Below are 27,017 nucleotides of genomic sequence, written 5' to 3' on the forward strand. Positions count from 1 at the left end.
AGAGTAAGGGGCTTGGTTTCCTGGAAGATTTGGGTTTGAATTTGGGCGTCACCACACGTTAACCTGTGGCACACGAACTCCTAGGACAGAGCCTTAACTGTGAAGCGGGTGATAATGATAGGACCACCCGCAGGGTTTCAGCGGGATTGAAATGAAGTGCTGTGTATAAGACACCAACGCCTGACCTATATGTGTGGATCCGCAAGAAGTCCTGGGCTCCTTATTTGTGAAGAGCTGAGAGGGGCAAAATGGGCTCTTTCTTCTTTTTTCTCTCCCCAGTATCTCCATTCTGGGGGAGAGAGACAACCCCTTGAGGGCTCTCCCAGGCCCCCTGATTATGGCCTGACACCCCTTCCCTTTCCAACCCCTGCCCCCCCAGTCTGCCCCTGCTGCTTCCCCTCCGGACCTGCATGTATGTTTTTGCAACTCCTCCCACCCCCCACCCCCACCCCCTCATCTAAATCCTCCTCCTCCACAGAGCTGTTTGCAAACCCACGTGCCTGACCTTCTCAGGGGTCTGGAGCATTTTGTTGCCTCTCTCCCCCCTCGGAACTCAATTCACATGTTCAGCTTTCCATGTGCAAGGAATGGTTTCAAGGATAAAGGTGCGATCGGATGTTTCCATAAATGGACCCCCTCTCTGGTTTCTGCTGCCCTGGGAGCTGGCAGAACTCGTGGCCGACAGAGACGGGTCACACACAAGGAAGCCAAGCAAAGTAGATTTACTCGGGTCATATCTGCGGGTGAGATAACAGCACGTACATACAGAAGTCCACGGGCAGAGGCACCACCCGGCACCACAAACACCAGAGCGGAGGTGGGGGTGGGGGTGGGGGTGGGGGTCGGAAGTGGCTTTGGGGCATTCTCTTGAAAATCCAAGGGCAGCTTTGGTGCTCAGAGATTCGAACAGAAGACGATACAAAACCAACCCATAAATATATATATATTATATATGTGTGTTTTATATATATATATAAAATTGCAAAATAAAAGCCCAAGAAACGAATCATCAGTCTGCACATCAGTGGCTCAAAAAGTGTTAGCGCAGAGAAAGGCAAACCCATCCGCGGAGCTGCTGCGTGACCGGGGCTGGCATTTCAGTAGCAGGAAGGGCATTTACATGGAACCCTATTGGAAACGTCACAATACGAGGACAAGCTAAACACACACAATGTATGTACACAGGAGACGATTGTCAGACACAGACATTTCACCAAAACCATCCACAGCTTTAGAGAACACCAAAACCATCCACAGCTTTAGAGAACACCAAACCATCCACAGCTTTAGAGAACACCAAACCATCCACAGCTTTAGAGAACACCAAACCATCCACAGCTTTAGAGAACGCCGCACTCTCTATCCAGACCCCACGCGCCGGCCAGGCCAGCCCAGGCTCTCCCTGTCCCTTCTGCCGTGGGAGGGTGGCCATTACGCCCACAGGACTGGGCAGCTGTAGCACAGATCCGGGGAATTTAAAGGCAGAGCCGATCCCCAACATCAAACAATCACTCACCAAAGCAGGCCCTAGAGGAGTTGAAATGTGGGGGTGGGGTCCCCAAAATATAGTTCCCTTTTTGGTAAGGGCTTTGATGTAGTATTTAAATGTGGCCCCTCCGTCCATGGTCCAACTGTGGTCCTCTGTCTGATCCACTTTGAAAGGAAAGATGTGGCCTTTGAGCTTCTAAACGTTATACAAGGTGATTTGCTAGAGGGGAGAAGGGGTTAGCGTTCTTCTATTGTTACTCCCCACCACCACCACCTAAACCCTCACATTTTCTTTACACGACTCAGAGACGTGGCAGCTGGCCTCATCCTGCCGCTGGGGAAACGGGTGAGCCAGGAGCCAGGACTTTCTCACACCGAGGTTCTGGCTGCCCCTGAATCCCTCCCTAAGTCAGTAACAGCGACCATTTCTCCTTCATCTTCAGGCCCCAATTTCTCAAAGCCATGATCCAACTTTTGGGAACATCTAGAAGGAAAATGGCACCAATCATCATTTTGACAAAACCTGATTCCACCTAAGTATGAATCAATAAGAACCATTACCTCCGTATTTTTTTTTTCCAACTGGGGGTTCTTTCTAACTGTTCCTAAAAAGAGAAGGCAGTCTTGATAACAATGATGAGAGGAGCTTTCTCCACTGAAGAATGACTCCCCACCCAAAATCCCCATGCTGACTCCTGGCTGAGGGTGGTTTCTCACTGTGAGAGGCTCAGGAGGGTTGGGTATGCCTTGGTGACAGGGCTCTACATGTGGGCTCTTATTTCTGGCTATATATATATATATATATATATATATATATATCTCCCATCCAAGTGGATGTAGGTTGGTTAACAGGACATTTGAAATGAACACTCTACAGTGTATGCTTTTTGTATTGTAGCGTGAGTGGACCCGTGCAGATAAATAACCAAAGAGCACATTTTATTAGAGTCAGTTCAAGGCCTCTGACTTAATCTCACATTACATTATCCCTTTCGGGATAGATGGGGGACACTGGCAGTAAGATGTCCCAGCAGGTTTTGAGTTGTGAGGTGCCCTGTCCTTTCTGTGGGTGTGCAGGGCATGGCTTTATCTCCCCTCTCATTTCTTCTCAGACTCTTTGAGTTCTGTTGTCTTAGTTTGCTTGGGCTCTATCTACTCTACGCTCAAAGTCAGCTGCAGCTGTGCCAGGCCAGCTCACGGGCTCTGCTGACCCGCATGAAAGAAACAGGTGCTATGCATTTTCTCACTTGTCCAATAGTCAGAAACGGAACACTCTCGGCCTGGAACTAGAACATAAACATCACACTTGTGCAAAAGATGGCAGACATGTGGGCCATGTGTCCATCTATCCCTATGCGTATCTGCCTGGAAAAACCCACACTTCTTTTTCATCTTTCAGACTTTCCAAAGTGAATTGTGCTCCTGGGCAAATGGTTCTTTCAAGTCCATGTAATCAGAGAAGTGGCTTTCTAGCAGTTCCACCGCCCCCCCCCCCGCCGCCCTCCCCCGTGCTGACAAAAGTGGTAGCCATCTGTTATGACACTGACAAATGACAGCTGAATGACTATATTGCCATATTCAGGAATGAGTGACCCAGTATTAGACACAGGAAGCAGGCTTCTGGGCCCAGTATATATGCATGTCAGTGGTATAAGGACAATGCTTTCCAATGGGGTTCATCCAAACACACCAAGTCCTTCAAAAGTAACATCTCTGTTTGCAGAGGAACCCTGTTTTTGTTACAGGAGGGTCAAGGAAGGTTACTCTTATCTGTGTGTAACCTGGCCAAAGTAGGACAGGTCCTTGCGCCACCTGCAGGCCAAGGGGCTCCTATGGAGCCCAGATCTGGGCTGTGGCTGTATCTAGGCTGCACTTTTTGCAGTTTGAGGAAAGGTCACCGGGTGTGGATGGTATTCCCACAGCACTGCTGGGTGCCAGCACCGTGCACGGAGAGTGGCTGGGACTACGCTTGTCTCTCTGTATCTCCCCTCCCTCTGCTCCCCTCCCCCTCCTGCCCATCTTTCCGTGGAAATAGCCTCAAAACCTCTCCACTTCCCAGCTCAGCAGGCCACAGCACAGCAGACTGGTTCCATCGTCTCATTCCTTTTCTGCGGCATATCCAGCTTGAAATGAACTATTGCCTACTGATTCTGAGCTCTCCGTACATACATTTTCTCCAGACAGATTCTGGTCCAAGTTTTCAGCCAGCCTTTAACCAGAGCCAAAGACAACGTCCCCACCTCTCACCCTAAAAGCCTTTGGTCCTGTTTGGACTGAACATCTGCTTCAACAGCATCCAGTGCACGGCCTCAGGCCTGGAGCTAAGTGCGCCACATTCAATACAGACAAGGGAAGAGCAACTCTACACAAGCCAAAATAGAACTGGAAACCGAGTTAATTATTTGAATACTAGAGGCCTGGTGCACAAAATCGTGCACAGGTACGGTCCCTGGCCTGGCCGGTGATCAGGGCCAATCTGTGGGGCAACTGGAGGGGCAATTGGGGGGCCGCCGCTGGCACCTGCCTTGGCCGGCCTGGCACCACTTGCTCGCCAGCCCTGCCCCCCGCTGCTGGTCACCTCCTTCTGTGGGAGGCAACCGGTGGGGTGATGCGGGGGGTGGGGGGCAGCACCAGTCCGCTCGCCGGCCAGCCCCACCTCCCAATTGCCCTGCTGCTGCCACCGGTTCCCTCCCCATGCGGGGCAACCAGTGGGACTATAGGGAGGGCCCCCGCTGGCACCCGCCTTGGCTGGCCTGGGGCCTGCGGGCTGGGGGTAGCTCCTGCATTGAGCGCCTGCACCCTGGTGGTCAGTGTGCATCATAGCGACCAGTCGTTCCACCAATTGTACTGCCGTTCGGTCGACTTGCATATTAGGCTTTTATTATATAGGATTTCCTTCTTTTTGTCGAAAATCTTTCTTAAGATGCCTTATCCAAATCACTTGATGGAAATGAATTCTGTGCTGGAAGCTCACTTTTTGCTCTAAGGGAAAATGTGTGAGGCAGGTCACCTAACATGGTTTAGTAGTGACGTTCAGAAAGGCCCCCTTATAAGAAGATTGTCCATGCCTCCAGCCCACTCCTCTTTAAGTCTATTCTCCACTCAGCCACCAAAGGTTTCCTAAAATCCAGGGCTGATCACAACTCTACCCTGATTACAAGTCCTGAGTGGCTCCAAACAGCTTACATGATAGAGTCTAGTTCCTCCATACTTTCTACAATTTCTTTATGCTTCAGTCCTGTCCACCTGTGAAACGAACACCCCATCCCTGCCTCCCACCTTACACCTTGTGCTCAATGCGCGCATCATGGAGTTTTATGCTTCTGGGCCTTTACACATGCTCTTCCCTCATCCTGGAATGGCCTGCCTACCCCTTTGTCCCCTAGGAAATTCCTCTTTGTTTTGAAAATCTAACTCAACTACCATTCCTTTCAGGAAGGTTTCTCTGGCCCAGAGGACAATAAATCATTGCTTCCCAATGCCACCTCTGCACCCTTGCCTGTTTGTAACTTGTCTATGTGCCTCCTTTACTTATGAGGTGCCCTCAGGCCTGGCCCATAATCCAAGCTCATGTGTGTGTGTTTTTTAATGTACAAATATGAGGTGGACCCATGGCATAAAGTCCAAGGACAATGCCCAAATTCCAACAAGCTCTGGCATATTCATCTGAATGAGGCCTCCCTGATGTAAAGAGAATTTGTTGAATGTAGAGTCAATCAACATATCTCTGAGCTACAACCACTCAAACATAAAAAGCTGCATCAATGGTTGTGTCCACTCCACCCTTTTCTTAATATTGCTTGCCACTTATTATTCTAGTCACAATGATTGTTTTCTTTAAATGTCAGCATAATGCCTGACATTTAGTGGGTGCTTAACAAATATTGTGAAGGGACCAATGAATGAATGTGAAGTCTACTTTTATAAAGAAGGCATCAAAGGATTGGCTTTTAAAGGCATTTCCTATATCACAGACTTTTCTGAGGCATCAGTGCCCCTGATCATTGGGTTGTCCATCACAAGACCCAATCAGAAAGCAGAATGGGGGGTGGAGGGGGACATGGGGGTCTCAGGGGAGGAGAACGGGAGTAGCAGTTGGGAATCTGCATTGGAGAGACACAGCATTGGGTTTTCCTTAGTCATGTCAGTTTTCTTTGTTCTCAAGAAATAGTCCAACTATGAATGGTATTTCCTGCCCCAACCAGAAATCCCCTGCATCTCCTTTGTCAGAGGTCCACACTGGCCTGGCCACAGTCAACGTTAACCAGGAACTTAACATGCACAGATGAGGGTGAACCCAGGTTATTTCCTGCCTTCATTTCCAAAACTGACATTATGCAGTGGAGACCAGTCACAAAAATGGGGCCTGGACTAAAACCACCATCCCTGGGGATTAGAGATTTTTTGATCACCACAGCTGTTAAGAGCAAAGGCTCTGGACTCAGGCTGACTTGGATTTAAGTCCAGGCTATGAATCTTTCTAGCCAAGCCACCTGGAACATGTCAATTTTCCTTTTGGGGGCTCCATTTCCTTTCCCATAAAATGGGACTAATCTTACCCATATTACGTGAGGGTTAAAGGATGTAATGTATATAAAGTCTGCACAGTGTCTCTATATACAGTAAGTGCTCAAACATGGAAAACTATGATTAAGAACTTTCAAAAATACTTTTACAATAATCAGGACAAAGGGGGGAAATATCCTTTGAAGACACTGTGCTTTAAAGAGAATGGATTGTCTATTTTTTAGGAGCCAACAATGCTCACTAATCAATACCCCATGGAAGAATATGAAAAGACAGTGTTATCATTTAAAACAATAGCTGTGGCCATTTCTAGGCCCCAGGATGGACATAGTGACAGGGCCAAGGACACCTAAGCCTCTCTGATTAATCCTGAAAGGTTCATCACCAGAGTGACTGAGTTGGAATCCAAAGGACCCAAGGCCAAGGTGCGTAGGGTAAGAGGCCAGTTCTAGTCCATGAACCAGTGCTTCTGGGTTTGAGGGAAAGTCAGGGGACACCCCACTGCTGGGCAGAGTGAGGTGGGTAGAGCTCCATGTGTCATGCAAAGCTAGAAAGGGATAGCATTTTTTATCATCCTCATATAACCCAAAGCCAACAGAGGACCTACATTTCCCCAAATGTCTGCCCTGAGCATGAGACAACTGTTTTCTAACCTAAATTTGGTTTTACTTTGGAAGCTCCTGAGATACACAATTTGAATGGATCAAGCTCCTGGCATCTTACATTGATTAAATTATCTCCCATTCCATGGATAGCTTGGCTTGCCCTGTGTCTGCCAACTTTTACAATTCTTCCATCCATAATTCAGGAGGTTCCATGAAGAAAGCTCAAGGTTAGTGGTTGGGGAAGCACAAGCTAAGCCATCAGTCCTTGGGAACAAAGATTAACTTCTGGTGGAGGGGACAGGTCAGTTTGTCTGGTTACTGTGAGCAGCAAGGCAGGGACCCTATGAAAAGAGAAGAGAGATTTCTAAACATAGTGGTAGCTCCGTCAGTAGGAGATTGGGTTCCCATGAGGAAAAGGACCTTGTTCAGGGGAAGCCTTGACCTGATTTTTAGTCTGAGCCTGTGAGAGCTGGTGGCCCACTCTTGCCCTCTTGCCCGAGGTTCAGCTCAGTGGGCAGCACCCTCACAAAGGCAGCCCACAATTAGGCAGTGTTGGGTAGTGGAAAGAGCACTGGACTGGGAGCCAGGAGACCTGAATTCCAGTGCAGGCTCTGCCACTAACTAGCTGTGTGACCTTGGGAAAGTCACCTGATTTCTCTGGGGCAATTGTAAATGAGGGGTTGGTCGGGCGATCTCTATGTTCCCCATCAGGGTGTGGTCCAGGGTCCTACTCTATCCCTCCTTGGCCCTGTGCTTCCAGGGGTGGAGATGGGAGAAGGGAAGGTGGGAGAGAGGATACAGATGGGAGCCCCAGGGTGCTATGAATCAGGACTCCACTTTCTCCTTCTTTTTGCTCTTTTTCAGGAAGGATGGGGTTCGGAATTTCTTTTTCTTCTTTGAGGGAGATTTGGAAGGTGAGCCCTCTGGGGACATGGGGCCGCTGGTGACCGACTCAGTTTTGTCCTTAGAGGTGTCAACTTCCGTGTCAGCATTGGTGGTCATCTGGCTCAAGCCTTTGCTGAGAATTTCCTCTGCGGTCTGCTCGTCCTCCCTCCCGTTGACCACCACCCCTTCTGGCTGCGTTGTTTCGGGCTCTGTGGTGGCTTTGCTTGTTTCTGTCTCTTTAGCACCTTCTGAAAAAAGATCAAAAGACATAACCCATAAGATGTCATCCAGGTGAGAGCTTCCACCTGGGGTTACCAGAACCTCTTCTAGGCAATTCTACAAAGTAAGTCCAGAGCAGTGAAAGAGCAGGCTGATGTTGTAGGAGCAGAGGGTAGGCAGGGCTCTCATCCAAGCCTGCACCCTTTCCACACGGCCTGCCCTGGGAACAAGCCCTTGGCAGGTCAGTGACTCTGGGCTCTTGTTGACAAATGCACACAAGTAATGGTGTCCAAATATGGCCCAGCTAGGGGCCTTTCTAGGCACAGATGGAGGAAACAGACACAGGCAAGGACAGAGGCTGTAGGAGCGGGGAGAGCAGTGTCCTGTACAACTCAGTGGAGGCATCTAAGAATTGTAACTGGTGCAGTTTCATCAGTAAATATATAGAAATTATATTTTTTCATACCCATTTTACTTCCTATACGACGGAGGAACTTTTAGAAGAATGGAGAGTTACCTTCTCTGTAGACAGAGAGGGGAAGGCAGAAGGAGGATGGAATTCCTGAGTGACATGAACCCTGTGTTTCTAAGATAAGGATTAACCAAAAGGGGAAGAAACTTGGTTGGCCCAGTCTAGCAGCCATTGCCCCACTCTGCACCCCAGTTCTTTAACCTGCCTGGAGGGAGCCTGTTAGGATTGGCACCATCTTCTAGGCCAGAACTGCTCAGACCCCATAAACAAAACCCTTCTGTGGCCCTTTCTCCACCCTCCCACTCTCACTCCACCCTGCTTCCATTGGGGCTCTGAAATGCCTTGATGGGGAGGCAGGAGGGAAAATTACAAAACCATGGCAGGAGGGAAGTAGATCATATAGGAGTCAAGAGCATTGGGGAACTCGGTAGTTATATGATGACTGAACGTGGGCTGGACTGTAGGAATGGGAGCTGATGGCCAAGGTCTTTGCTACTAAAAGAGAGGCAGTTCTTAGAAGTTACCTGGCAGCAAACCAGCAGACACAACCTTCTCCCCATCCACTTTCCTTACTTTATCTGTTATTCGGCCTTATCAATCTCTGGTCCCTTGACCCCTCTCTGTCACCCTGGCCTTGTTTCCCTCTGTCTATGAGGGCCTTCTCTCTCCTGTGCCCCCAACCTTCGCCCCATACAATGAATCAACTTGAGTGTTATCTTTTCCTTCAAGTCTTTCCTGATCCCTCCATACTTCCAAGTAGAATTGATCACTTTCTCTTTTCTTCCCCCACTATATAAACTTCCATCATAGACACTGTAAAACAACCACACTTCCTTTTTTATGTCTATCTCCCCCTCAAAACTGAAATAAATTAGGGCAAGGTGGTGTCTAAATTATCTATGTAACTAGCTCATAGAAGGTACTCAAAAAATGTGGAACCCATGAATGGTCAAATGCATGAGCTAACAAATGAAGGTGTGAATGATTTTATTCTAACCAAGCCAGCACTGTACCTCCTCTTCTTTCTTGTCTGTTCCAGCCTGAGCCTTCTAAGCTGATTTGGACCAAGCCATGTGCACAAACAGCCCTGAGTGCTGGCCTTTGTCTCCTGTACCTAGTTCCCTGCCCCCACTCCTCCTCCTGAGCTCATGTTCTCCCATGGTTCTGCAACTTCAATCCAGTTTCTCGCTATAGTCCAGTTTTTTTTGATGACCCATTAGGACATGTTTCTCAAGCCCGACCCTCTCAGATGACTTTGATACTTGCCTTCCAGCTCCATGAACATAACTGTGAATAAGAGGGACTCCCACTTCCTGTCCACGTGTGCTTTTCTTCCCTGGTGGATGGGTATCCTCACGCCCTTCATCCATGCCCTTCACCCATACCCACCTTACTGTCCACCTCATCTATAGCCTCAGCCCCTGGTTTGTGTCTTGGGTTAGGAGAGTGGCACTCAAACTTCTCACTATCCAGAAAATGAGGCCACGCCAAGTGCACCCATCAGGATCTCAGAGCGCCCACGTTATCAATTGTTTAGTAAATGAAAGGGGGGCTCGTGGAGGCACAGTGGGCCTTGGAGGAGCCAGACTCCAAACTGAGGTCCCCAGTCCCTTAGCTACAAGGGACAGAGACCATTGGAGAGTTTGGTTGGCCAAGAGAAGGTACGACAGGTCAGGGCTCCAGAAATAAGCACTTATTGGGCTCCTGGAAAGTATCAAGGACCAGCTCTGAGAGCCTAGACTCCTCCTCTGTTAACATCTCCAAAGAGTTAAGGCTGGAACTACACAGAGCTCTCAATTGGTCTTCAGAGAATTGAGGACCAGGCTGGGAAGAGCCCCTAGAAGGAGGGGCAGATAGGAGCTTGTCTTCTAAGATCCCCTAACAACAAGCACTGGCTTTCTCTCTTGGGTGAGACACTTAGAGCTCTGGGAGTAGGAGACAGATGTGAGGGTGGGTGGAGTGCAGCAGAGGCTGAAAACTGGAGGCTCGGTCCAAGGATGGTGTCCCCAGGAAGCAGGGGTGGGGAAGGGGGATCCAGAGAGTGGGTAATTTGGAATAAGACTCAAGTTGGAGGCCAAGGTCCACATCCAGACTCTGTGAATGCGGAGACAAAGGGCTGAAAGGATTGCAGAGGATGGAGGAGGGAAAGAGGTGCTTCTATAGGGAGGTCCTGAGCGTGTTTGGACATTCCATCTCTCACACCTGGTTTCTAACCATCCCTCAGCTTCCAACTACTCATTGTCTCTTGATCTTCCAGTGTCTCTCCCAGGATGTTCACTTCCCCAGCTTTCTAACCACAACCCCTGGATAGTCCACTCTACTCCTGTCCTCCAGTCAAGTATACATCGTCCCAAGGTCAGGCTCAAGCCCCTCTTGACATTTGACAATGATCTTGCCCTCCTCTAAACCTACTGCCAATATATTCATTCTATACTTGCATGCCATTTATCTTTTTTTAAGAGCCCACACTTGAGTGTGGTCCCTTCCCACACTACATCTGGGCTGGCCCTGTGGCTTGCAGTAACCAACAGAATGCAGAGAAAGTGCCACTGAGCCAGCCTCTCGCTGAAGACGTGAAAAAGCCCAGCAGCATCTGCTTTTATAAGTTGGGAGGCCAGAGCCAACATGTATAAATTCTGACTATCCTGATGGAAACACATATGGCCTACAACCACATGGAGAGAGACAGAGACAGTAGGTATGCATGCCCTGAGGGATGCTGAAGACAGAAGTCAAGCCAGGTGCTCTATGCATCCCTATAAGGTCCCTAGAGTCATGCAGACTCTGGCCCAGAACCCAAAAGAGGCCATGGCTCCTTAGGGGTGCCATGCATTCAGAACCAGGATATAAATGTACTCCTGAGGGCCAAAAGCACTCTATCTACTACATGGAATGGCCAGGAGCTGACCCCACTGCCCATTCACTGTGGGGGCTGTTTTTTTCTGGGTGGCATGCTCTGTATAAGTATCGGTGTGTGTTTTTGCACGTGTGTCCTATGTATGTATATCCTTCAGGGAAGTCTTGTGTATGCATAGGACATATGAAATCGGTCATGAATTTTATAGCCAGGAAACCTCCCAAAGGCAGGGTTGTGAGTTGCAAAAAAAAAAAAAGGGGGGGGGGATAGATTTCTTTTGAAAAAGTCCTCCCTCCCCCATTGCAAGTGTGGAGTGAGTTAGTAAGCAGCCTCTCTATACTTACTACAGAGACAAGTATTCAGAATCGGAGGAAACTCCTTTGATGAAGGCACAAATGGGAAGAGAAAGGAAGACATTGTGGAGACAGGTTGACAACACCACGATGAGACACAACGAACACAAACAGTTGGGGGACATCCACTTGGGACTCTGGCCTCAAGCAGATGGGTTTCCTCTGGCAACCCTGGGCCTACACTTGGGCAGCAATTTGCCTATAGAGGGTGCTAAGGGGTTGGGGCATTCTAGCAGCTTCCATAATGTGGACATTCTACCCAGGAGGGAGCAGATTCCAGCTGGCCACCAAGCTGCTACTCCCTGCATGGTGGTCCAGCCCTCTGTGGTGAGGACTCTGGGGGTTCAGGGAAGAGTGTTCATGCCCAGGTGTGATTCCGGGAGCTCATTAAACACACTTAGATAACCTAGGTGGTATGGACTGTAATACTATTATTATCTGTCATATATATTATTAATCACAACCACAATTAAATCTTACATGTCAATCATGTCTACAACTTCCCTTATACATATAAGAACCTTAAAAAAGGAAAATAGTAGTCCCATTTGACAGACAAGGAGACTGAGGCACAGAGATTATCTGATTTTCTAAAATGAGTAGTTGAATTATTATTAGTTAGCATTGGAGTTGGGCCTAGAACTCACTTCTCTGAACTAGTAGCTAGTGAAGTGGTTCTCGACCTGGGCTACACATTAGATTCACCTGGGGGATCTTAAAATCCCAGGCTTCCCTCCTTCCCACCCCCAAACTATTTAACTCAGAACCTAGGTTGGGACTCAAGCAGGCATCAGGAATGTTAAAGTTCCCCAGAACCCCTGTGATTCCTAAGTGCAGACAAGGTTGAAAATGACCTCATGAGCCTCACCTGGGAGCTCCTTGAAAATGCAGAGTTTCAGGGCCCACCCCAGGTTTGCTGCACCAGGGTCTTCATTTTCACAAGATCCCTGAGCCCTGGGCTGGTGCATCTAGAGAGGCCCATCCGCCAACCCAGTCTGAGTTAGAAGTGAGAAGGCTCCGAGTCGGTCATGAACTTATTCATCATTGCTTAAACTGGAAGCTGTATGGTCACAGCTTGTGAATGGAACAAGCTTCCATTAGTAACCCCTATTTCAGATTCCCTAGAAACGGCAGAGGGGAAAGCTTTCCGGGTAGGGGGGGCAACACCTGTTGAAAGGCAGGTGCCTGTAGTGTGCATGCCTGCCCCGCCTTCCATGCAGATACACTTCTCCGCCTGTGGATGCACCTCCCTCCCTCCTGGCTGCTCAGCTGACTCACCGTCTAAAGACTTGGAGGGAGAGACCACGGGGCTCTTTGTCTCCGACTTCACTGGACTCTGTGCTGGAGACGCAGGTGCAGACTTAACAGGTGAGCCCGGCTCCTCTGCAGTGGTTTCTTTCTCTCCTGAAAATACAGAAAACCACCTCAGGATAGGGGTCAAGCAGAGGAAAGATGGAGAGATGGAGAGATGGAGAGATGGAGAGAGAGAGAGAGAGAGAGAGAATGTTTAAAAAAATTGCTTTCTTCTACTTGGTCCTCATTCCTCTCGGCTGGAGTTCGCTGCTCTCCTAACCTTTTGTTATTTCTGCTACATCCTGGGGGAGTCAGAGTCATGTTCTGCTTCCTCCATCAAAGCACACCCACCTATTGACTATGTTGCCCGTGGCGTAGACAGCAAGCTGCCGGAGAGTTCCCACCATGACTGGGTGGCATGTAGCTCATTTTTATTTATTGAATTTACAAGTTCAGTGCAAACAATGCCTAGGGATAGAAAGCACCATATTTTTCCACCTACTCTTTCAGTTGGCACATTAGAACTCCGAGCAAGCCAGCAAGGTCTTTCTGGTGCCTGCCTGGCGCCTGGGAAGATGTCTGACGCTGGGTGGGGAGGGGACGGTGGAGGAAGACCCTGCCCTGAGGGAAAGAAAGCCTAGCTGGTGGACAAAACCAAGACTTGAGTTCTGGGTCTCAGACCCCAAGTGCCCCTGAAGCAAAGAGAAGGGACAGCTCCGTGTGTGTGTGTGTGTGTGGGGGGGGGGGGGGGGAGGCAGAGCAGGCTTCCTGGCAGGAGGGAGTTTGAGATGGAGCCTGAACTGTAGATAACTTTGGATCAGGCTGGCCTGGAAGGGCAGCCATGCCAGGAAGGGACAAGGGCATACAAACTATCATGAGAATGAATATCTATCTAAGTCAACAGAGAGAGTTGGGCTTAACTAAAGATTCTGGAAAAAAACGAGTGAGAGAAAGACAGAAAGAAGTCAGCTAGTGGAGAGTTTTGATTGCCTAAGTTTATGCCAGATCTGAAAGAGAACTGACAATTGCCACTGTTATAATGACCTATTATAGCTAACATGTATCTGGTGGTTACAAACCTATGCCGTATCCACAGGCACTATTCTAAGCATTCTGCAAGGATTAACTCTCTACCCAGCAGAGAGGATCAGATGAAGTCCTGAGGACAACGTGTAACTGTTAGGCATTGAACAATGAGGGTCATTATTGTGATTAATAGTAATGCTAATAAGAATATTATTTGGTGATTGGGCGGGCAGATCGAGTTGAGGATATGATGAGAAGAAAGAGAGAGAAACAAGTGAGGATTAAAAATGAAACCAGAGGCTAGATTGAGCCGGGGCCCTGCCGGGGGAGGCCTGGGTTCCAGGGCTGCCGGTTGCTCTGCTCCCTCTCTGGGCTTCCCCAAGCTCTCCCCTCCCCTTCGCCTGGAAGAGCCTGAAGCACTGGGTTCTTTACCTTCCAGTTCTAGTTTCTTCCTCTCCACCTCTTTCTTGTATTCCTCCAGCTCCTGGTCAGTGAGTTGGCTGAAGGGGTTGGGCACCGTCTCTTCTGACTCATCTTTGGTGTCCGCGTCGCCCTGGGCCATCAGCTGGCTGTCTGTAGACTGAAAGTTAACCACAGAGTGTGTGTTGCTCTCTGAACGCCGGGGCCGGGGCCCGGGCCCGAGCTTCCTTTCAGACTCATGTGGCTGCCAGCGGTCTGGCTAGGGACAGCGTGGCATGCAGCTCCTTGGACACAGCACAGGGCCTCAGGGTAGGACTTGTTCACTCCTCCTTACAGCTACCCCCGGACCCAGATTCTTTGCCACTGCCTAGATGAATGCAGGGGATCCACCCGCTTCCCAGGAAATAAAATCAAAGGATGCTCCCAAGCAGAAGGAAGACACACCTTTATTGCAATCGTTCCTGTGGACGCTTGCAAGCCATCCCTATGCAAGTACAGTCAGCGGCCCAAAGTCAGTCAGCCAAATCCAGCAAGCAAAGCTTGGCTCAACCCGCTTCATGCCAGCTGTTCCCACCATCCCGCCCCCCCGCCCCCGCCCCCCTCCCTCCCGCAAAGCAGCACAAGCTGCAGCACACAGCAGTGAAACACACAGCGGCTCCAGCGTTCTCGGTCCAAAGTGATGGTCCTGTTTTGCACACAGTCATAAATGACAGGGGGACCAAGGTCCTGAATCTCGCCTCTTCCACGGCCTGTACTGAGGTCCCTGTGGGGACATTGGCAAAAGCACCGTTTCGCCACCTCTGGGGAGCCCCTTGCCCTGGGGAGCTCACCAGCTGGGTAAGCTTGTGTAAGCTTCAGGAACCCTTTGTCCCCACTGGCTCAGGACAGGGACTAAAGTCCAGGCTCCACGCTCCTTTTTCCTAAAGCCAGCATCCTCACCTTGGCCTTCGTGACCGCAATGCTGTGTCGCTAAGGAGGAGCCAAAGGAAGGAAAGCCCAGGGGAGGGGAGCCCTGAGCAGCTGGCCTGCACCACGCACGTCAGGCCATCCTTCCCATGAGCTCCTTCCAACAGAGGGCAGCCCTGGCCAATCTTATGGAATCGTGGGGTTCCAAAGAGAGGCCAGGACAGGACTCCAAGAAGAGGGACTTCATGGAGAGCACTTAATATAAATGGCAGAGTTTTTCACAATTTTGCTCATTGTCTTAAACTCTCACCTCCCCGCAGCGTCATGCAGTATTTCTATCCTCAACCCTGTGGCGCATTTGGTGTTCCTCATCTTGGCTGAGTTGAGGGGAGAGTGGGGGTGGAGATGCTATGATGACACAACCTTCACATCTTTGCCAAGGGGCACCCACCTTATGGGCTGCAGCCTGATCAGAAATCATTGCCTCACCTGTTTGCTCAGCAGGGAGGAATGATTCCTGTATTTCCCCCTTTCTTCCTGCTAAGGAAGATGCCGTGCCCACCGCTAGTTTGCAATGAGCAGCAATGATTTCCAACATGAGCCAGAATTCTGACCGTCACCCCTTTTGCTAAGCACTACACAAACACTGTTCTACCTCAAGCATGGAAACGACGACTTTATACTTTCTCACTCTATGTGGGTGTGTGAGCAACTACCTGCCCCCTCCCTTCCGAAGGAGCACTGGTCCGTATATACACGCCTCCCCTCTGAGAGCATATGAGCATCGTCCCAAAGCTACAATCTCATGATGCCGTATCCATGCAGAGGCCAGAAAAGCTCAGGGCAGGCAGGTCTGAGAGCTGCCAGCCACCTTTCTGTGATCCCCACTTTGCAAGATACTAATAGAGGGCAGAGAGGAGTTCCATGGGGGAAGCATGGACGTCAGCAGGCCGGGCAGGTGCTGCCCCACCCAAGGCCCACAGGGTGGGGCAGGCACTGTCCCTGGTCCTCACAGCATCTGTTTTGCAGCAAAAGCACCAGCACCCAAGATCACAGGGGAGTGGGCATGAGGACTCAGAGGTCCTGCTGCCCAGCCCCAGGCACCGAAGACTCGGAAGGCAAACTCGTCTCCCCTCCAGACAGGGGCTGCCTCTGCTGTACCGGGCTTCTGCTCTTCTCAGCGATGACGCTCGCCAGGAGCTGGGACTGGGGCCCTGCCGACTTCACGTCTTGTCGGTTTTGTTCTCGAATCTATGTGGAGAGGGAGGGGGAGAGAAGCTCAGTGTGCAGTCAGGCTGGGGAGTTTGGGAGGGGCATCCCCAGGGCATACTGGTGTCCAGTGTCCAGTGGTGTTGGGTCTAAACAGGTCCTCCAGCTGTGTGGGAGCCCGTGTCCCCTATTTCTAACACAGCCTGTCCACTCTGACACAGTCTCCTTATCTGTTTCAGCAGGTTAGGTACAACACCCGTCTCATTGACTCAGAGAGGGTAACTGTAGGAGGTGAAGAGTAAAAGGAGCCATACTCAACTCTGGAGGGAGATTCTCAAATTTTAATATTCCTATGAAGCCCCTGAGGGATTTGTTTTAAATGCAGAATCCTGGGGCCAGCCCACACCTACAAGATCTGAATCTCTTTGGGGGGCGGGGGGTGGTGACCCAGGAATCTGCATTTTAGATAAGCACTGCTGAGAGGCCTCGCCCACACACTGAAACACAGATGTGGGAGCATATCTGACCTACTGGGGCTGGTCAGCCACAACTGCAGTTCTTAAAGTGCCATTAGGAATGTAAGTGAACTGTAACGCAAAGGTGGGGAAATAAATACCAAGGATTTTGAAATCTTGGCCAAAAGGATGACAGCATACATAGTATAAACTTAATAAAGATTCAATTTGTGGGCAGATCTCTTAGACACATCTAATGCCTGAGGCAAGCACCTCTCCTGTAAGAGGGTCCGGCAGGGCCACATAAGTACAGCACTCGGCACAGTGCCTGGGACAGAGCCAACAAACAGCAGTTTCTTCCCTGTGAGCGGCATGAGGGGTGTTGGTAAGTCAGGTGCATCCTCACCCCACCCCCACTCTTGAGGGAGAAGGGATGGAGAGACAACTAGCTAGCACCCTACCTTGTTCCGCATGTCCAGCACTTCTTGGGGGTCGGTATAGAGAGGCACAAATTGGTTTGGGTTTTCGATCCGTATTGGCATGCCACTGCTGGATTTCTCCACCTCGTCAGCCTTCATCCACTGAACACACACAAGGCCGGGTGGGTGAGCAAAGAACAAGGCCCACGTGTCCTCCCCAGGGGTCCGCCCCATTCACCGGCCTACATGGAAGGTCAGCAAGCCTATACATACATGTTATCTCCCCTCTGTGACGACTGTCTCCCAGAGCAGGAGGGCAAAGAAGGCCCCAGGTCAAGAGCCATAAAGAACACGTAAGAGTAGGGGTCAGCCCCTTGGTAACCAGCGCTGACAGACAGGTGGCCACTGGAGCTTACGTATTAGATGACTCCATGTTAGTTTGCAGGGCTTCTTCTTCTTCTTCTTTTTTTTTTTTTAAATGAAAAGCTCTTCTATTTGGCTGCCAGCTACTTTAATGTTAATGAAAAATCAAATTAAGAGTTAGGATGTGGCCCTGACCGGTTTGGCTCAGTGGATAGAGCGTCGGTCTGCGGACTCAAGGGTCCTAGGTTCGATTCCGGTCAAGGGCATGTACCTTGGTTGCGGGACGTGCAGGAGGCAGCTGATCGATGTTTCTCTCTCATCGATGTTTCTAACTCTCTCTCCCTCTCCCTTCTTCTCTGTAAAAAATCAATAAAATATATTTTAAAAAAGAAAGAAAGAAAAAGAGGATGTGTGTGTGGTGGGGAGGACAACGTAATAGAAATGAATATGCCACCCACCTACTGGGGTTGCATCAGATGTGCACTTCAAATGTCGGATACACATCCTTGAACTTCCCAGAATTCCCTTCTTGATGTAGGAGCAAGAAGCAAAAATTAATTGCTCCTCGCTTTTGTGCTGCTGGGGGTGACCTGGTCCAGCCATCCTCTGGATCCCAAAACTCAGTGCAGAGGTGCAAGAAACAGGTGATCAGAGGCTCCATGGGCACGAACAACTGCTCCAGATAGGAAACCCTAAGGGGGGCTTGTACTAACACATGCCCAGGGGAGACCTGTTCTGTTCCCCTACTTTAAAGCTGCATAGCCCATAAATGTAACCAGGCACTCTCCCCCCCCCCCTCCCGTCTCCCCCAGCGGGGCCTCCCTCTGCCCGCCTTACTGTGGTCTTGGGCCGGGGGCTGCCCATGCTCCTCTGGACCTCGTCAGCCACGTTGACCCGCAGGTAGGTGTTGGGCGTGTTGAGCCAGCGGGTCTTCTCCTTTTGCTGCTTCTGGGCGTGCTGCCGCAGGGCGGGCACCGGGGTGCCGTCCTCCTCGAACACGAAGGCTGTGACGGTCGCCGGAATCTCCACCTCACTTTTGTGTTTGGTTTTCTCTTGAACAAAGGGGTGGCGGTATGTGTAGCCTGTTCTGTAGCCCTGAAAGGGACAAAAAGAGAACCACTTCATGTGGGGAAAATGGTCTGTGTGCACCTGCGTGCCTTCCCACACCCCCTCCCCCAAGGCACATCACCCCCTTCTATCTAAAGACCGGGTTTAAACCTAAATCTCCACAGCACAGCCTGGACCTTGCTGCTTCTCTGGTGGGTCTCGGAATTGGTCCTTTCTTGGTGCCCCAACCTCTCCCTTCCTCCACCCCAATGAGTCGTCCTCTGATCAGGGCTGAGAAAACTCCTGGAACCTTCTGAGCGTGACAGGACTCCTTACCTAAACACAGCACCAACTCTGCAGCTGCTGCAGGGGGTCCCAAGCCTGGCTGCACATTGGAACCACGTGGGAGCTTTAAAAATGCGGGTGCTGGGCCCACCTCAGCCCTGCCCGTTTCGTTGGATGTGGTACCATCTGGGCTACAGGATTTTTAAGTTTCCCAGCGGATTCTGACAGCCAGCCCTCCCTTCCTCAACTCTAAGGCTCCTGAACTATTTCCCTCTTAGAACCCCAAAATCTGACTATAGGACATTCCTGTCTCCCAAGCAAGACCACGTCCCACGGAGGCGGAACCGAGTGCCGCTCAGTGAGAACGAACATCCTGGGAACCTTGGCGGCCGACGGAGCAATTCTTAGCTCTGCCTGTCTTCTCTAACTCTGTTTTGCTCTTTTTTGGATTACTAGTAAAACCGGATGTTTTAAATTACATTTAATGGCCACTCGGATCTCTTCCTTTGTAAATTGTTTGTGTTCTTGCTTCATTTTTCTGCTGAGATGTTTTTTCTTTTTCACACTGATTTGTACTAACTCTTTATAGTGCATTGACTATCACCGGTGTTGCAGATATTTACCCAGTAGTTTGTCTTGTAGCTCTGCTTATGGTGGGGGGAGTGGTTTAAAAAACACAAATTTTGAATTGTAATATAATCATAACAGTCAGTACTTGTCATCATGACTTCAGACTTTCCTGCCATCCTTGACAAAGTCTGCTCAGTACAAGAGCATCATGAATATTAATCTGTTTTTTAATACCTGTAGGAGTTTTTTACGTTTTAATTTTTGATAAATCGGAAATTCGTCTTGTTGAACGGAAAGTGGTAGCAATCCACCTAAGTTTTCTTCTCCAAGTGGCTAGCAGTCTACGTTTTCCCTCTGCTTTATGAGATACCCGTTTGTCCTGTGTTAAATGCTTGTAAGCTTGGGATCTACTTCTGGATTCTCGAAGCTGCTGCACTGACTTGCCTGGCCATTCTGCACTACGGCTTCTCTGTTTAGTTACACTTTCCCATGTGGTGGGACGAGTATCCCTAATTTCTTATTTTATAGGATTTTCCTAGACATTCTGAATTTCACTTGGAAGACCATTTTGCTAAATTCCCTGTTCTTAAAGGAATTATACTGAGTTTATTGGTTAATTCAGAAAAGTGACCTCTTTTCCCTATGGAAGCCTTCTAACCAAAAATAAATTATACTCTTCACTGGTCCTGGGGCTAAGCCTCAACAGACTGGCCTCAGAGGACCATGGCAGGAGACTCACCAAGTTGTCCAGCATCCTCATGAGGGCCTCGAACTCATGTTCCCCCAGCCGGCTCTTCTGCATGGGCCCGAAGGTGCTCCCCGCCCACTGCACAGAGCCCACCTCATGGGGGCGGTGTTTCTCCTGCTCCAGGAGGATGAGGTTCTCCACGCCCCCGGCGCTGGACAGAGCGGACACCTGAGGCAAAGAGCAGAGGGCCCTCAATCGTGTGTGTGCACGCACATGTGTACACACACACACACACACACACACACACACACACACACACCTCTGCGCACTTACCTAAGCTCATGTGTGTAACGGAGAGTGGGGATAAGGGAAGATCAGGAACAGAAATGGGCTGGAAAGCTGAGCTGTATTGTTTTTTTCCTCCCAGAGGAAATTTCACCCCAAATTTGTTGGGCATGCACCCATTCCAGGGAAAGAGCTATTAGAAGTTCCTTTCTTAATGCCACTTCTTAGAGATTATAGAGGACATAGCAAGTGCTAAACCTTAAGTATAAAACAGTATAGAAAACTGAGGGTGACCTGGGTTACAGACCAACTTCAGACTGTGATGATTTCTGGGGAAAGTGGGAGCACGGAATTAAAAAGGGCTCTAACGATGACGTAAAGTCTTGTCTGTAATATTTTATTTCACCCTACCTTAAGAGGAAAAGACCTGAAGCAAAAAGGCTGTTAATATTTGTAAATCTGAGTGGTGGGTAGCAGGTATATGCTATTATATCATTCTCTGCATTTTTCTGAGCATTTGAAATATCTCCCATTAAAAAAAAAAAAGTCACTTGAGAGAAATAGGCTGGCTTCCAGGCCATGAAATACGAGTGCAGCTTGATGGACTGAATTAACCGGGCAAAGGAAGAATGTGTCATCCATGAGGGGATCAGCCAGTCAAGGAAACCCAGAGGAGATGAGGGAATGCTGACGGTGCACAGCCGGGCGCTGTGTAGGGGGACGCAGCTTTCACCGGACTCAGAGTGTTTGTCCCACTGTTAAGGCTCCGTGAGGAGGGGATGATACAGGTGGTCACAGGCAGCAGACTTTGAGTATCAGGGCAAGAGGTGTGTGTATACAGCAGGCGATTTTAGGATGATCCTAAAACACATTATCGATCTAACTAATTCCCTTATTTCTAAGTCCATGCTCATCTAATAGTACATTCTGTTTACTCCTCATATCTGCCACTCGGATATAATTGGTTATGATTTGGCTTCCTGGGCAAGTTCAGCTACAGAAAGTAGCCGAGCCAGGAGTTTCGTGCTGTGTATCAATACACTAGCATTCTAATTAATATTTGCTATTCCGTGCAAGCCTGCTTATTACAGAGGCGCAGCTCCTACTATATAAGCCTTCAGAGTTTCAGTTTTGGTGACAGTTGTATTTTTTTTACTGAAAATGAAAGGAAACAGCTTGCTGATAAACACAGGTCTATGATCCCATGAGGATCCAGACATGCCCTGGAATGTTAAATTCACCAGTGTAACAAATGAGATTTCTTGGCAGTCAACCAGGCCACCTTCCCAAGGAGACGCCATTAATTTTCCACGCCCTTTTTATCCAAGATGTGTGTCCAACGGAAGGCTCTATTTTTAACCCTGGGAAGATAGAGACCTTACAGGTCATTTATTCCATCCTCCCATCAACAGTAAGTCACTGTCTGATTTCCCGAGAAGGTGGCCAGCTCCATGCTTGGGAGGCACCTATTACTGTCCAAGCTGTCCAAGTGTTAGAGGGTCGCAGTGAATTGACATAGGTTACAGTGAGCTGAAATCTACTAGTCCCAGTTCCGCCCTCTGCTGCCATGTTTGCTAGTTCTGAAGTCCCTCACGCCCAGCACTCAGGCTCAGCACATGAACGAGCTCTCACAGGTGGTGCATTCCACCTGGCTATTAAATTTACCTGGTTTCTCCTGGACCCCATCTTGCCCAGGTGCCAGCTCCCTGAAGAGAGGTCCTGTCAGCCGACCTTTCCCACCAACCCTTACTGCCCCCAGAGGCAGTGCAAGGCAGGAGAGTGTTTGAGAACACAGACTCAGACCCCAGGCTGCCTGGGTTTGAATCCTGGCTCTGCCACTTACTTACTGTGTAACTGTGGGCTGTGATTTGCCCTCTCTGTGCCTCCGTTTTTTCATCTATAAAATGCAAATAGTACTACCTATCTCACGAGGTTGATTGAAGGTAATATTTGTAAAGCACTTAGAATAACACCTGGTACATATGGAATGCAATGTAAGTATTTGTGACAAATAAAGTTGGAGGTTTTAACATGGAAGGTTGAGAAGCAATATCCCCTGGGTACTTGTCGTTCATGGAGGAAAAGAGAACTGCCCACATCCTTGCAAGAGCTGCCTCCTCCCACCTCTCTTATCCTCCATTGGTTTCCATGGCGATGGGTAGCAGCTGGAGAACTGCCTGAGCTTCTCCCCACTGCCTGTAAGCAGAGGAGGGAGCTGCCTCTCTCAGCTGGGGATGACCCAGTTTCCTGGAACCTCAAACTAATGGGGAGCAAAGAGAATACCATCCCAATAGAACAAAATAGGCTCTGAGTCTTGAACCACTAAAATGACCACAATCACAGTTGCTTGTTTGCCAAAGTCACTGAGGGAGAAAACTAGACCCACAATGGAAAGAGTTTCCATGCTGGCTGTTCAACCAGAAATGACCCGACCAGATGCTGGGATCCCAACAACATCTGCAAATTGCCGGTACCCGGGATCTCCATGCCTAAACCTCTGGGCTAACCTTGCTGGGCTCCCTTCCGCACTTTCCAGCTCATTTCTCCCCCTAGAAGCCTCCCTGCCCCACCAGTTAAAGAAGCCACTGGAGCTTTTCCAAGGTTATCTGCCTTCATCGCCTGATGCACGTAAACAAGGTCACATCAAACCAGTCTTGACTGAAAAGAAAGTGACAGCTGGCAGAGCCAAGAGAAGCAGCTAGTGAGCTGCCAACAGTGCCATCCTGCCTTTGGCTAAATTGCACAGTGCCCATTTCTGAGGGCCCGGAGCCTGGAAGAGACACCCTTCACCATGCGGGGAGAGGGTGGTTAACATGAACATCTCTCTCCATTCATTCTTAGGGCTGCTGTCTTTGCAAAGAGATAAGAACTGTTCCTCATGGCAGCCTCTTCTTCAGAAGGAAGGTAGAGAACTCATTTAATGAGCTCGGGTGTGGAGTAGGGAAAGTGAGCATATCAGAGGCTCTGCTGGGTTCCTGCACCTGTCAAGGTTCAGAGCTCAGGGCCAGTGTCTCCAGTTAGGGAGCAGGGGGGCCACCACATCAGAAAGTACTGCTTTGGCCCTATTCCACCTTCTCCTGTTCTGACCACTGTAGGGTTTTGTTCTTTTTTTGGGGGGGGGGGGGTGTTAATCTCATACCACCTCCTCTAACACCTCTTCATCACTGTCTTAACAACTATCCTCTCAACATATTCCTTTACAAACCACTGAGAAAGGAAGCACTTGTTCCTTTCACTATCGATGCCTCTGGAATAATCCCCTTCCCTGAAACTCCCAAGAGAAAGGCAGGCCTTCTTCCCCGGGCGCTGCTCTGCCCGGACCAGCCAGGAGAGGGCAGACGGGACACCAAAAGGGCCCTATGGAGAATTGACTCATCCTGGAGCAGCAAGACTCCTCTGCTGTCAATAGAGTCCCTCAAATGCCACCAGCAACACCTCTCCTTTGTCTGAAAGGCTGTCCTCACAAGGCCTCTGTGGCCCCACACCTGCAGTTGAGAAAACAGAGGGTCACAGAGGGTGAGTCCCCAACCCAAGGGCACACAGCCCAGAGCTGGGGAGGATGGATCCCAGTTAGCTGTGCAAAATCCCCTACACACCCCTCACATCTTACCACACTGAAAGGAGTGTGTGGCGAGGAGTTGCTTATCCAGCACCACCGATCTGATAAAGCCATAGGATGTGTGTCTGTTTTCCTACTGCTTCTTCACCAATCCTCTAGGGGGTCCCATAACCACTGACAACCAGCCCCCCTCCACCTCATCTCTCACTGGTTAGAAGGACTTCATGATGGGCTCCCTGCACATCCCTGTAGGGGTTCCCTGGTGTTTAGCCTACCATGTCAACATTCCACCTTGTCCTATACTCCACTTCTCGTTCTGGAAAAGACTATGTTCATAGTCTTTGCAAACTAGCCCCCTCAAAAGGAAGGAGGGAGGGAGGAAACAAGGAAAGAGAAGAAAGAATAGAAGAGAAGGGAAGAGAAGAGAAGAGAAGAGAAGAGAAGAGAAGAGAAGAGAAGAGAAGAGAAGAGAAGAGAGAAAAGAAAACCTACATGTGTGTTGTCTACTGGGCATAGCCAGATGTAACAGGTATACCCTAGCCTAGGCAATATATGAGCATGGTAAGAACTTTTATCTGTCCTATTATGGTTTCTCCTCCTGTCCCACTCATGAGCCCAGGCAGCTCCCCATTCTGGACTATGACCCCCAGGAGTTGGGTGTTGGTTGTTAGACAATGGTGATACATTTTTTTAAAGCTACAAAATTGCTTCTAAGTGTGAAACTTAAGACGAATAAGGTGGTGCCAAAGCAAAGAAAAGGGCCAGGCTTTTAGATGGCTAGGCTCACAAACCTCCCTGGACCACAGCTAATGGCGGGGGTGAGGGGTGGCCTTTGCCCACTGTCAGAGTCGCTCCCCAGAGTCCCCAGAGGACTTGCTCACCTGTATCTCACATGCAGCCTGCAGGTGGAAGATCTTGTAAAATGCCTCCTCCACAGTGTCACCGAGAGCAACCACGCCATGGTTTCTTAGCACCAGGATCTGTAGAGGAGCAAATTGCCAATTAAAACTTTAAGCCTTCTAGTTAAGAGGGAGAGAGTTTCATTTTATTCAGATCAATTTCCATATCCAATCCCGGAGCACACACGGCTGCAATTCCTTGTTCCTTCTTCCTACACAAACATCCAAATGTAAAATCACTGAACAATCACCCTAAGAAGCAGATGTTTTTTAATACTGAGACTAAGTAATTTGGTCGATTTCTTTGGGCACAATCTTTGGGGCTTTAGGCCTTGGAGAGCTTAGAAGTCTAAGAACTAGTATTTGTGTTAAAGTAAATGAAATTATATGATGTCCAATATGAGGATCCAACCTCAAAAGCAACTGTGAGTTAGTCAACCTGGGAGTCAAAACCCAAGGGGATGGCTCTCTAAGAGGTAGCTCTGCAGAAACAGGTGGGGAAACTGAATCCCTGATGGCCAGTCACGTGACCTCTCTGGACATTGGCTTTCCTCTCCATAAACTCAGTGAGACCTGAGCAGCTCTAAGGTCCTACAGTTCTATAAATGAGGCCATAGTGATCATCTAATCTAACCCACTGGCTTTATGAGAAGAAATAGAAGCCTAAAGAAATGAAAAGTTTCCCAGCTAGTTAGGGGCAGAATGGGAGCTAGAACCCAGGCCTTCTCACTGTTGGTGCGATGTTTCTGACTCAGCTGGGGGCAGGCAGATAAAAGGAGGGGAAAACCCCCAAAGTAAATTTATTCCAAGAGCTTGACTCTCCAAGGTCCAGGTGCCAAAAATTCTTCTTGGTTGGCATTATGCTTGAGAACTCTCTGCAACTAGCTGATGCCCTTCTGGGAGCTGGGGCACAGACCCACGTATCAGATCTGTCCCTGCAGACCTGGGCTGAGGCCTGATCATCACATCCTCTCTTCTGAAAACAGCTGGAGGTTTCCCTCTCAAGTGCCAGAGAAATGGAAAGAGATGATGGCTCTGGCCCACAAAAGATGCTGTAGAGAACAAATGCCCATCATTCACACTCTTGTAGCAGTTCATGGGGGTGAGCATCTCATCCCTCCCCGAGCGCTGCTCATGAGGCTTTAGAGAATGTCAAGAAAGAGTGGCAGGGCTTTCTCCTCTGCATCAGAGATGGGAAGATGGGGACTCTCAGATGGGAAATGACAGTGAATGCCTTTTGAGGATGGGAGCAGGCGTCAACAACCCAAGTTCAGCTCCTAAACTTCCTATACTAAGCTGACCACCCCAAATATGTACTGTTATAAAATAGGTCTTTAGACTTCAACCAAACAATGAGATTCTGTTTTTCTCTATCAAGTTAGAAAAAATGTGATAATAGTCAAGTCTGGGGAGACCACAGAGAAGCAGCATTCTTATATACTAGACATTGTAGGGCAAACAGAAAAATTTGGCCAACGTGATTTGGGAATTTTAAAAGGTGCATATGTAGAAATTTACCCTAAGGAAATAATATACAAAGATAGAGGGGAAAGGATGTTCAGAACAGTGTTGTTTATATCAAGAGAAAATTCAGAGGAAAAAAACCCTTCCAATGTTCAATCATAAAGGACTGTTCAGGTAAATGGTGGCACAGTCATTCATTCAATGCAATATATTCTAATCATTTAAAATAGTGATGTAGAAAATAGGTAATAGCATACAAAGGTGTTTACTATATATTGCTAAGGGAAAAAAAAGGAGGATATATTTTATGATCCTAGTTTTGTAAATATATGTGACCATAATCGGGGAGTGTACCAAATTCTCAGGGTAGTGCAATAGAGAGAATTTTATTTCATTTTTTATGTATAATTTGTAAACATCATCCAGTAAACATGTGTCACTTGTAACATCAGCTTTTGCTAAACTCCCCCTGAAACATCTTCCCGGAACCGCTGAGCCAAACCTTGCAGGTGGGTCCAAGGCACTTCTGCAGGTTGATCCGATCCGCTTCCTGCTCCATTTCACCATTGAAGTCATAATAGGCCATGTCCCCCACCAGCAGGGCATTGTGGGAGACAGGCAGGAGGCCCCACTTCATGGCTGACACCTTCAGTGAGACAACACAAGGTTAGCGCCTGGAGCTCCCCCAGCGCCTTCCCTCAGAGTGGCACAGTCAACTCTACT

The 27,017-nt window shown here is 49.0% G+C and overlaps 1 protein-coding gene across 2 annotated transcripts in view; it reads right to left on the reverse strand.

The window, feature by feature from the left end:
• Window positions 1-731: 731 nt before the first annotated feature.
• The window catches only part of ADD2 (adducin 2), a 40,660-nt gene continuing 14,374 nt past the window's right edge, over window positions 732-27,017 (reverse strand). Inside the window, exons 6-15 of one of the 2 annotated variants that reach the window (XR_013814645.1) lie at window positions 26,797-26,940; window positions 24,813-24,911; window positions 20,139-20,315; window positions 18,335-18,592; window positions 17,177-17,296; window positions 16,213-16,302; window positions 14,158-14,305; window positions 12,685-12,810; window positions 6,739-7,753; window positions 732-1,972 (exon numbers count right to left, since the gene is read on the reverse strand). Coding sequence is in view for 1 of the 2 variants with exons in the window: in XM_079792206.1 (XP_079648332.1) it covers window positions 7,446-7,753; window positions 12,685-12,810; window positions 14,158-14,305; window positions 16,213-16,302; window positions 17,177-17,296; window positions 18,335-18,592; window positions 20,139-20,315; window positions 24,813-24,911; window positions 26,797-26,940 (1,470 nt within the window). In the remaining variant the exon portion in view is untranslated. Of the gene's footprint in view, window positions 1,973-5,391; window positions 7,754-12,684; window positions 12,811-14,157; window positions 14,306-16,212; window positions 16,303-17,176; window positions 17,297-18,334; window positions 18,593-20,138; window positions 20,316-24,812; window positions 24,912-26,796; window positions 26,941-27,017 lie in introns of those variants that run through there. The other variant, XM_079792206.1, reaches the window with a different exon arrangement.

Source organism: Cnephaeus nilssonii (genome assembly GCF_951640355.1).
Source record: "Cnephaeus nilssonii genome assembly, chromosome: 15".
Lineage (NCBI taxonomy): Eukaryota > Metazoa > Chordata > Mammalia > Chiroptera > Vespertilionidae > Cnephaeus > Cnephaeus nilssonii.